Source organism: Martes martes, assembly GCF_963455335.1.
Source record: "Martes martes genome assembly, chromosome: 16".
Classification (NCBI taxonomy): domain Eukaryota; kingdom Metazoa; phylum Chordata; class Mammalia; order Carnivora; family Mustelidae; genus Martes; species Martes martes.
The window spans coordinates 3,250,554-3,261,952 of record NC_137904.1 but is presented as its reverse complement, the minus strand read 5'-3'; the positions used below and the strand labels follow the sequence as shown (position 1 = coordinate 3,261,952).

Genomic DNA, 11,399 nt, shown 5'->3' with positions numbered 1-11,399 from the left:
TTCCAGCGGGACTGGGCTCGGCGCGGGGACAAGGGTCAGAGGGCAGAGCCTGCGTTCCGGGGCGGCCCACAGAACCAGGAGGCCTGTTGCCGGGCAACCCGATCGCCCATCACTTGCCGACACCCCACCCTGAGCTGCGGACCCGCCCGCCTCCCGCCGTCTTCCCCTCTGTGGGACCCTGAGAAGCAGCAGGAAGGGAGAAGCCAGAGCCCAGCCAGCAACCGCCCGCCGCCCCCAGCCTCAGTGTCACCACGAGGACTGGGCCTCGGGGCCCCCTGGAGCAGCCTCAGGATGAGTCTGGGCATCATGGAGGAGGAAGACCTGGCCGAGTACTTCCGGCTACAGTACGGGGAGCGGCTGCTACAACTGTTGCAGTGAGTGTCTCGGGGTCTGGGGGCGCCCACAGTCCCTGTGCCCCCCCTTCCAGCCTCTCCCCTCCCCCCTGTAACCCTGAGCCCCAAGTCACCTGCCCCCTGACCCTGGCACCAACCCACCGCCCCTATCGGACCCCCAGCCCTTGTCGCCCTGCCCCACCATTCCCAGATGCCAACACAGCCCTCCCTCCCCACATGCCACACTCCCTTCCCTCCCGTGGGGGACAGGACCACCCCCTCCCCCGGCCTCCCCTGGGGTTGGCTCAGCCCCAGCCTGTCCCACGGGCTCAGAACCCACAGGCCTCTCTCGCCCGTGTCTTGGGCAGGAAGTTCCCGAACATTGAGGACCAGTTGGAGTCTCCATCCATCCGGCTCCTGGAGAAGAAGAAAGAAGCCAAGATCATGCACCAGGCTATGGAGCAGAAGAAGGAGGTGGGCGCCCGGCCGCGGGGTGCGGGAAGGGCCGCGGGGTTCAGAACCTGAGGACGCCCCCCTCCCCCACCCATCCTGCGGGTGGCAGTGGCAGGAGCCAGGAGTCGTGCGCGGAGCTTCTGTGTTCCCTCCCAGGAGAGAGAAGGGGTCTGCGTCTTGGGGGTAGCAGGTTCCTGGGACGCCCTGTTCTGAACCTGCCGTGGGGTGGAAGGCGGGAGGCCTGGGGGCAGAGGCCCCGGGGGCAGGAGGCGCAGGGGAGCTCCTGACCTCTGTGCTGCCCCCACCCCAAGATATTTCAGCGTCGAATGGAAACCCTGAACCTGCGCTGGGAGGAGCTGGGTGTCAAGGAGGCCCAGCTGAAGGCTCACATCCAGAAGTTCGAGCAGTTCATCCAGGTGCGAGGGCCTGCCGGTTCCCAACTGCCCTCTTCGTCCTCCTCTCCCTCCTCCTCCCCTCATCCCCCCCTCCTCCTCCCCCTTCTCCCCCTCCCTCTTCCTCCTCCTTCTTCCTCCTCCCTCTTCCCCCTCCTCCCCCCTCCTCCTCCCTATTCCCCTTCCCCCTCCTCCCGCCTCCTCCCCCTATTCCCCTTCCCCCTCCTCCCCCCTCCTCCTCCCTATTCCCCTTCCCCCTCCTCCCCCCATTCCCCTTCCCCCTCCTCCCCCCTCCTCCCTATTCCCCTTCCCCCTCCTCCCCCTCCTCCTCCCTATTCCCCTTCCCCGTCCTCCCCCCTATTCCCCTTCTCCCTCCTCCCCCCTCCTCCTCCCTATTCCCCTTCCCCCTCCTCCCCCCTCCTCCTCCCTATTCCCCTTCCCCCTCCTCCCCTCCTCCTCACTCTTGCTGACTCCTCACCCTGGGCTCAACTACGCCTGAGGCTTCTCCCTTTATGTCTGCGCTCATTACAGTTTGTCATTTCCTGTTTCCCTGTCAGTCTGGGCCCTTCTGGACTGCGGGTCACCATGTCCTCGCGTGCGCCTGGTACATGCAGTGTCTCGGGGACTGGATGGGTGGGAGATGACACCCGCGCTGGGTGCGGGGAGTGCACAGAGGAATCGGACAGGGCTTCCGCCCCAGCCGCCCACCCAGCCCCGGACACTCTGTGCTTTCAATGGGCCTGAGGGGCAGGCCAGCAGCTGCATTTGTAAAAAGCTCCCCAGGGGATCGTGATGCAGCGTTGAGGGGTTTAGGGGACCCTGGGTCCTCTCCCAGGCTCCCGGGGCAGAGTGCAAACCCTCCCTGTGCCTTCTCCACCTGCCTCCCAAAGTCCCCCACCGGTGGAGCCCCCAGGGAGCCCCTGAAGAGGGACGGGAGCCGCACAGGTGCACTGCGAGGGGCGCGTGTGTCCCTGATCTTGCCGGGAGGGCTCTGCAGAACGAAGAAGGGGGTGTTGGCCCGACTGCCCCTTCTTTGAGGACATGGGTCTGCACCAGCGGCTCTGGCCTCAGCCTGATTCCTCCCCCAGCTGGAGCACATCCCCTGGGGCCTCTGGTCCCTACAGAAATGAGAAACCAAGGCATCGGGTAGCGAACACCAAACGGGGAGAAAATCCGGGCCTCCTGGCCCACAGGGGCGGCCCAGCGATCCCTGCCCATCCCCGGCAGACAGAGGGAGGACAGGCCCAGGGTCCCACGGGTGCCACCTCCCCCTACCCCCGCCACCGCCCCCAGGAGAACGACCAGAAACGGATCCGGGCCCTGAAGAAGGCCAGCAAGGAGCGGGAACTGAAGAGGCAGCGCCTGCGCGAGCTGGCCACGGCCAAGCAGGAGATGGCGGCCTTGCGGCTGGAGCACCAGAGGCTGAGCGGGAGGCTCCAGGACTACTCCGTCTTCAACAAGTACCTGGAGAAGGTGGTGGAGAGCTCGGAGGTGAGCGGGTGGGCGGGGGCGGGACTGCCCCAGGGCCTGGGGCCAGCAGGGGGGCGGCGGGGGGGGGGGGAGCAGGACGGTCACCCTGCTCTGAGCAGACAGCTGGGAAGGGGTCCTGCGGGGTGGGGGCCGGGCTTGTTTCTCGGGGCTCCGGGGTCTGCGATCTGCAGGTGCATGCGGGTGGCATGTGTATGTCTCTGTGTGTATGTGTGTGTGTGTGTGTGTTGGGGGAGCAAGGTTTCGCTTGGGACCCCCAGGGACCAGCTTTGCCAGCAGCGGGATCGGGCCACACCGTCCCCTGCTCCCCATCATTTCAGGTGTGAGAAGAAGGGAAAGAAACTGGCAGACACCGAGCCCAGTGTAGAGTTAGCGCAGTGCACAGGCCGGGGCCCTGGGCTGGCGGGTGCCTCCTTGAAACAGAGCTTTGCCCTTTCTTCGGGGCTCCTCCCCTGTCTCCCACCCTCCTCCCTCCCTCCTCAGCCTCCTGGGGGGCTCATCTTCCTAGCCCCTTCCTTCAGTCGCCCTCAGGTCTTTGTCCCTGATCATTCGCTTTTCTCTTTGAGCAACTTGGGGGGCCTCCCATGCCCCCATGTGACAGCAGCAGGCAGGGCCCCTCATGGGGGTGGTGGGGGGGTTGGGGGGAGCCAGGTATGGGTACGGGGTTTGCCCTTGGGGGTGTGTCCTGAGTGCAGTGCCGGGGAAACAAAGGACCAGAGCTAATCTCTAAAGTCCCATATTAGAACTAATTTACGCACGTAAATTAAAAATCCATGTTACGTGCGCCATGCCAAGGTACCTATTGTACAATAAAAGTTTCATTCGTGGGGCACGGGGAGGGGAGTGAGCCAAGACGATGTCTCAGAGCAGCAGATACATTGTAAGAGAGGAATCCAATCAGACCCGGGGAAAGGTGTGTCTTACCTGGCCTGTGTCTGGCTCTGAGATTCCTGCCCCGACGCCCACGGTCTGGACTCCCGGGCTCAGCCCTTCAGCTCCCCGCCCCTCCCCCCACCGCAGCCAGTCCTCCCACAGTGTGTGTCTCCCCCACCGTGAATGCTAGAACCCGGGCCTCATCCTCACCTCCTCCCCCTCCTCCCTCCCCGCAGCCCATCAATCAGCAGATCTGGTCTATTCTGCCTCCTAAGTATTTCTGGAATCCGGCCCCTGCCCCTTCCTCATCCAGACCCCCAGTGCCCCTCATCCGGAGTTCAACGCTGCCTTTATTTCTGGCCACCAGCCTGTCCCACGCTCTCCCACTGTGATCTCCCGCCCCTCTTTCTTCCTCTCTCTTTCCATCTTCCCCTAAGTCTTCCAGAATATTTCGAGCACACGGAAAGGTATAGAAAAATACATAACTGTACCCAGGTATCCACTGCCCCTTGCCAACTCTTAATAGTTCCCCCTATTGGCTTCCAGCTCTTTCTTCTTAAATAAGGCCCTTCCGCTAGCCGCAACCCCTCGTGGGCAGCCTTCCAAGCCCCCTTCTCCCCTCTCTGAGGAGCTGGCCGCTATCCTCACTTTTTAACCGCTCATTCTCATGCTGGTGGGCATTATTTTGGTCCCATAGTTCATCTCCATAAACTATGAAGAGTGTTCCTTCGTACCTTGCTTTTTCTGATCAAGGATACTTTTCCTTTAAAAAAACAAAACAAAAACCTGTTCATTACGGAAAGTTTCAAACATATACAGAAATAGAATCATCTATCGAATGCCCGTTACTCATCGCCTAATTCCGACAATTACCGACTCATCAAATCAACCCCCGGACCTTCCCACCTCGGCCACTTGGAAGCAAATGATTTTTTTTTTTCATCCATATTTCAGTATGTGACTCTCAAAGATGAGGCCAGTACCACTGCCACACCCGGTAAAAATGTGATCATAATTCCTTAACACCAAGTCGTCAGTGTTCAAATTTCCCTTAACTGTTACATGCCTGCTTTGCATACAGTTGTTTTGTTCCAGTCCGGGTCCAACCAAGGTCCCCACGCGGCATTTGGTTGATAGGTTTGTGCCTCGAGTATCACAGACGTTCTGACGCCGATCCAAAGGAGCTAGACAGACAAGAGGACATACGTGTGATCCCCCTCAGAGATCTGAAAACAGGTCAAGGCGGATCTTTGGTGATAGAAGCCACAATTCTGGTTTCTTTCGCAGTGGGGACAGATGCTGAGCCGAAAGGGGTTGGTGGACCGTTCCAGGGTGCTGGGAATGTTTTGTTGTCTCTTCTTCACCTGTTAGCTAGAATACCACCGCCAAGAAAGCCTTCCTCAAGAGAATCTTCCCTTCACCAGCTCTTTGATCACTTTGTGAGTCTTAAAGGAAAAGCTCGTTAAGCGCTTGATTCATTAGTATGTTATGAATTCCTGGATGGTTGGTGTATCTGGTATGTGCGGTCATTTGCACTTTTTCTCTCGGATGTGCAAAGTGTCCCATCTTTAAACAGCGGGAGCCTCTTCTGGTGGGCGCCTGTGTCCTTTGGACCAGCACCAAGTCCTCGACAGGTGCTCCTGGTAGCTCCCCTCGTTTTAACTGTCGCGTGCCGTCGCCTGGTGCGTGTACTCGATGACCTTTCGAAATGCAGACATCAAGTAATCTCTCTGCTTCGTTCAATGAAGGAAGTCCACACTCCTCCTCTGGGGCTACTGGGCACTTTCGTTACTTCCTCTGGATGAATCTGTCCCTCCCCATCTTGATCACAGTTTATTCATACTAATCTCCCTTGAGCATCTTGAATAGGCCACACGTCCCTGAGGTCTGCAGGCAGCAGCTCCCTCTCCCTGTCCTCGCCTTCCCCCACCTGCTGGTGGCCGGCCAGCTTCTGTTCATACCTCTGGTCTCAGTGCAGCATCCTTTCCCCCCCAGGAAACCTTGCCTGGCTGTTCCCACCTCCTCTGATGCTGAGTTGGGTGGCCCTGCCCCACAGAGGCATTATGGATGGAGAGCCCAGCGCTCACACCACCTTCTACGGAGGGCAGCTGGCCTGCAAGGTCAGGTCAGAGTGTCCCGGCCCAGCACCAGGCTGCAGCAGGCAGCTGCGCCTGGCAGGCCCCGTGCCCCACTGGTGGCATCTCCCGTCCCCACTGGACGGGGACCTCAGTAAATGTGAGCAAATTGCAGAAAACCTTCTGCTGAAGATATTACCACACGTCTTCGCCCAGACCCCCCTCCCCAGTCATCGATAGGGCTTATCACTCCGTGTTGTAATGTTTTCCTTGTCTGTCTGTCCTCCCTCCACACCATCCCAAGTCGTAGGCTTCATAAGAGCAGGGTCTGGCTTTTTTATCTCCTGCTCTGTCCCTCGCACTTAGCCTACTGCCTGCCTTACAAGTGGTTCTCCATTCGTTCTTGTTGGACAGGATCATTATTGCCTTGGGAGACATCTCAAAATGCACCCCTCTGACCCCCGAGCCCCAGCCAGCAACCCTCTAGAATAACTCGGGAGCCCTTTCTGCAAAATTCAGGTGCCAGGGACCACCTTGAACCTGTTGATTAAAATGAATGTCTTGGGGTACCTGGGTGGCTTGGTCGGTTAAACCTCTGCCTCCGGCTCAGGTCCCGATCCTGGGGTCCTGGGATCCGGCCTGTGTCAGACTCCCTGCTCAGCGAGGAGCCTGCTTCTCCCTCTCCCTCTTTCTCCCCTGCTTGTGCTCTCTCAAATAAAATATTTATAAATAAATAAAACGAATCTCTTGGGGGCGGAGCCAGGCAGGTGTCCGTTTTAGAGCTCCCAGGTGATGCCAACAGGCAGACCGAAGACCCCAGCTCCAGTGACACCTGCCCCCAACGCAAGGTCCCGTGGCCCTTACCAACCCAGGAGGGCCAGCAGGCGGATTCCAAAGTCCAAGCGGCCTCTGCCCTTTGGCCTTGGCCCAGGGTCTCCCGGCTAGGCTGAGACCCCTAGACAGAGGGTTGGCAGGCGGGGGACCCCGCCATCGGGCGGGTAGCGGGGTGGGGGCGGCAGTGCAGTGATGGAGCCCCCGTCGCAGTTCGAGGAGATCCACGAGGTGATTTCGCGCTACAAGACGCTGGTGAGCATGCACCAGGACCTGATGCAGTCGGCGCAGGAGGGCCAGGAGAAGATCGAGCGCGCCAAGGCGCGGCTGGCGCGCTACATGGAGGAGAAGGACGACGAGATCCTGCAGCACAACAACGAGCTGGCGCGGCTGCAAATGCGCTTTGACCGCGCCCGCAGCGACGTCATCATCTGGGTGAGCGTCGGGGTGGGCGTGGGCGTGGCGTGGCCGGGGGCGTGGCTGGGGCACCCACACAGGCCTGCGCACCTGCTCACCTCCCGGCCCCACCCCAACCCCAGGAATCTCGCTGGGCTCACATCCAGAACACCGCCGCCAAGAAGACCCTCTTGCTTGGCACCATTAAGATGGCGACGCTGAACCTCTTCCAGATCGTGAGCAAGCAGCTGAAGGAGACCACCACCGTGTCCCTGGAGGACACGCACAAACAGCTGGACATGGTAAGAGGGGGCACAAGTGCCCTGGCCAGCCGGGTCTACTCAGCTGAGACGGTCGTCTGTTGGTCCAAGGCGAGAAGGAACCCCACAGGGCGGCGGGGCTCAAATTCAGCAGCATCCGAGTCCCCTGCGGGCTGGGGGCTGTGGCTGGGCCCCAGCTCCGGAGGGTCTGACTCCGTAGGTCTGAGATGAGAACCCGTGAATTTCCAGTTTTCACCACGTTCCCAGGGGATGGTGCTGGTCTGGGTTCCGTGCTTTGAGAACCCCCGGATTAGCACTAAGACCCTGTTGGCCATAGTCAACGCGGGCAAGGGCGGGGACCCGTGTAGAATGCGGTACTTGTGCACACCAGTCCTACTGAATTCTAGAGAGAGGTTGAAGGCTCGCGCCCAAGGCCCACTCTTGGGGAAAGAGAATTTGGGGAGTTGAGGGGGTAGGAGGAGGAATCCGCAAGCTTAGGGAAGTGTTAGGGTCTTAGTAGTACCAATCTGACCTTTTCTCTTTGAAGTAACTGAAAGGAGGGGCACGGGGAGGGGGGGAGGTTCAGTGGGTTAAATCTCTGCCTTGAGCTCAGGTCATGATCCCGGGTCCTGCTTAGTTGGCGTCTGCTTCTCCCTCTCCCTCTGCCTCGTCCCCTGCTTGTGTGCGTGTGTGCGCTCTCTCCCTCTCAAATAAATAAATAAAAATTTCAAAAATTAACTGTAAGGAAATTGGGAAGGAAATAGGTGTCTCACTGTATGATTCTAAGTTGTTCGATGCCATGTGCATCGAACATTACCACGTGTATCCAGCATTACCCCAAAGTCCTCACTCCCGACCGCATGTGCACACACCCCACAGATGGGGGAACTCGGCACAGGCTGACCCACTACCCATGCTTCTCATGACACGCAGAGAACCGTGACTAAATCTTTACTCCTTGGACAAAAGCCTCAGGCTTTGCGGTGAAATAATAGAATACGAGCTCCAGAAGGCTGGGATTTGTGCTTGTCTTGTTCCTAACTGCATCTCAGTATCTAGAATGTGCCTGGCACACAGTAGGTGCTCAATAAGTGTTGGGTGAATGGATATGAAACACAAGCCAATAAAAGCCATGGACTGGAAGGTACTTGTCCTATTTAACAAAAACAAAAAAAGGAAAACTTGGGGTGCCCAGGTGGCTCCGTCGGTTAAGAGCCCAGCTCTTGGTTTTGGCTCAGGTCATGACTTCAGGATGGTGAGATCGAGTCCCGCACGGGGCTCTGCGCTCAGTGGGGAGTCTGCTTGAGATTCCCTCCCTCCCTCTCCCTCGGCCCCTCCCCCAAATCGCGTGTGTCTGTTCTCTCTCTCTCTCTCAAATAAATAAATCTTTAAAAAAATTAAAAAAATAAAACTCGGGAAGTGTAAAGGATTTCACCACTGACCAATCCAGAAGAGGGATTTTCCCCAAACTGGACGATCAGCTCAAAGTGCGTCTGGAGCAGAGTTACTGACAGCGGAAAGACCGTGAGGGCGGTTAATAAGAATGTTTGTTCCAAAGCAGCGATTCTCAAACTTGTTGGCATCAGGAGACCTGCACACTCTTAAAACTGATGGAGGAACCCCCGCCCCCGCCAAAGAGCTTTTATCTACTGATATTTCCCATATTAGAAACTCCCATTCCCATATTAGAAACTCCCAACAGAAAAAATTAAAAAGAATTGTCATTGTTCAATGATGAGAAGAAGCCCGTCACCATCAAGGCATGCTTGATGAAAAACACGTTTTCGAAACAATACTTTGTGAGCCAAGTCGCACATTCACAAATCCGTTTAATGTCTGGCTTCCTCGAGGACAGGTGGATGGATTCTCCTTTCTGCTTCCACATTCAGCCTTCTGTGATGGAAACACTCCAGCGTGTATGGTCAAGAGAGAAAAAGACAAGTAATGTCTTCATGGTATTGAAAAAGGACTTTGCCCCTGCAGACCCCTGTCCCTGGCAGAATGGTGTCAGGGACCCCTGGAGGGCCTCAGACCCCCTCCGTTAGCTATTGGAAAGCAAGGTTGGGGCAGGAGGTGGTCATCTCCAGCTCCCCGACCCGCCCAAGCATCCCCTGCTCAGACCCTAGCTCCCAGCCCGTCCACTCCCCATTCTGAGCTTCCTGACTTGCTCTCGGCCTCAGTTTGCTTCTACAGGAACACTTCCTCCTCCCCAAGTCGTTATTTTAAAAATATCCCACCGCGTTTCCATAGGACGTGAGCCTATGGACAGATGTACCCGTAATCAACTAGCCTGAGACAATGAGAAACAAGGACCTGGGAAAGTGAAAGTTGCAACCGAAGGTCCAGGAACCAGTGGGAAACACGGACTGCAGGTTCTTGGAGTATAAAGGAGCCCAAGAGGGTCAGTCATTGGTTCTGTGCCCCCCGATGACAAGAAGGAAAAGCAACATATAGTTCTGGTACCAAAATGAGAAGACGTAGTTGTGCTCAGAGCAAACATTTTCTGGTGCTTCACTCCAACTGAAATTTCCCAAGGAGGCTGCAGAGAATCCCAGGGCAGTGATGTTCCAACGACATCCCTGACCTCTGGAAGGGAGCCACTTATCTAGAATTTAGGAGCATGGTCCCACGGTACACCTTAAGAAACATAATTCTGCAAAAGTCTAAATCTGAATTCAACGGTACTGTGTCATGGAAGGTCCAGTGTGTTCCTTGAACGAAACCCAAGCTTTCTGGGGCGCCATTTTCCTAATTGCGCTTGGCAAATCCTAGGACCCCAAGAGGTAGGTAAGTTTCCTATGGGAGAATCAAAGGAGTTCATGGGCTAATGGGTTTGGAAAACTCTCAGGGAAGCAAAGTCAGATGGTCTTTGCTGTGGTCCTGCCCTGAGACTCTCCATGCAGATAACGTTTCTAAAGCTAACTTGACCACAGAACCCTTTCTGGCGGGGGGGGGGGGGGGGGATGACTGGTTAAAAAAACATAGTTCGGGAAATTCTGGGCTTGTCTCCTCTGTAACCCTGGGGAAGATACTTTAATTCACTGACTCTTTTCTTCCTCTTTTGCAAAAGCAGGAATTGTGTCCATAACAGCAACAGTATTCCCGGGTTTGTTGAGAGTTTGGGACGGTCTGTGTAGTCCCATCTCCAGGAACATTCTCAAAAAAGAGAGATTTTAGGACGGAGGTCTCAGAGGTCATCGAGGCCAGCCCTTCTGAAGATGAGGAAGCTGAGTCCCAGAACAATGAACTGATTTCCCCAGAGCCGTGTCAGGAGACCAGGTCCCCATGTGGCGCCTGGAGCGCATGTTCTTTGAAACCGAAGCTGGTGACCAGAACTCAGGCTTCCCTCCGTGACTCAGGATTGTCACGATGGGCATCAGTTCTGGGTTCCAAGTAAATGTCTTGCTTGAAGGCTATTAAATTGTGCGGAGCTGTTTACCCCAACACTGCTGGCCCCCACCTTCCAGAGGCTTCTAGTGTCCGGGTCAGCTCAGCGTCCCCTCACCTCTCCCCTCCACCAGACTGTCCACGGTTCTTTTTCCTACTGTCACTGTGTCGGTCCCCAGGAGCTCCCTGTCTGTGCCTACTGGTCTGCTAGGCCTGTTCCTTCAACTAGAATGATTGTCAAGTTAGGGAAGTTTAAAGGCCTCAAGAAGTCATCCCAGGAGGACAGTGGTTCCTTCCAGGTTATGCCCGGATGTGCTACGTGTGGGGACAGGGTGGCCCGGCGCTGGGTGGGCTGACCCCGGTCCCCTGGCCTTGTTAGATCCAGCAGTTCCTGCAGGACCTGTCGGACATCTGGGCAGAGGTGAGGAAGAAGGAACAGCAGCAAGTCCGGGTTTAAGAAGCAGCCGAGGTTCCAGAATGTTCTGAGGCGGAGCCCGAGCGAGGATAGGTTTCCGCTGAGCCCGTGGTCCCGTCGGCCCAGTCCAGCCATCTGGGACCCCTGTGCCTTTGTGCTGGTGAACACCCTGCCATTTCCCCGTTCGGGCCTCAGTCCCTCCCCTCCCTGAAAACATTAAATTCTGTCAGGTGTTTCTAAGTTCTGCCTCTTTTTTGGCTTGTTCACCGAGAAGATGGCCCATCGGGGGGAGAAAAGCACCCCCTCTTGAAGCTGGTCCCTTAGGCAGCCCAGGGACTAAAAAAACAAGTCTCAGGCCTGACGGGCCCGAGGCTTTGGACTTGCACAGAGAAACAGACCGGCAGTGGGGTGAGTACCCAGGACCCTTCTTTCCTCTATCACTTCAAACATTTTTTTTAAGTTGGGGTTCCTAAGTGGGGTTCAAAGACTCACACGGA

At 56.8% G+C, this 11,399-nt stretch overlaps 1 protein-coding gene across 1 annotated transcript; it reads left to right on the top strand.

The window, feature by feature from the left end:
* Window positions 1–291: 291 nt before the first annotated feature.
* CCDC42 (coiled-coil domain containing 42) lies at window positions 292–10,944 on the top strand (the record flags this gene model as incomplete). Its single annotated transcript, XM_080827210.1, has 7 exons — window positions 292–374; window positions 701–806; window positions 1,097–1,201; window positions 2,471–2,668; window positions 6,658–6,879; window positions 6,984–7,142; window positions 10,867–10,944. 7 exons carry the CDS (start codon window positions 292–294, stop codon window positions 10,942–10,944), a joined length of 951 nt encoding a protein of 316 aa, XP_080683336.1.
* Between the last annotated feature and the right edge of the window lie 455 nt (window positions 10,945–11,399).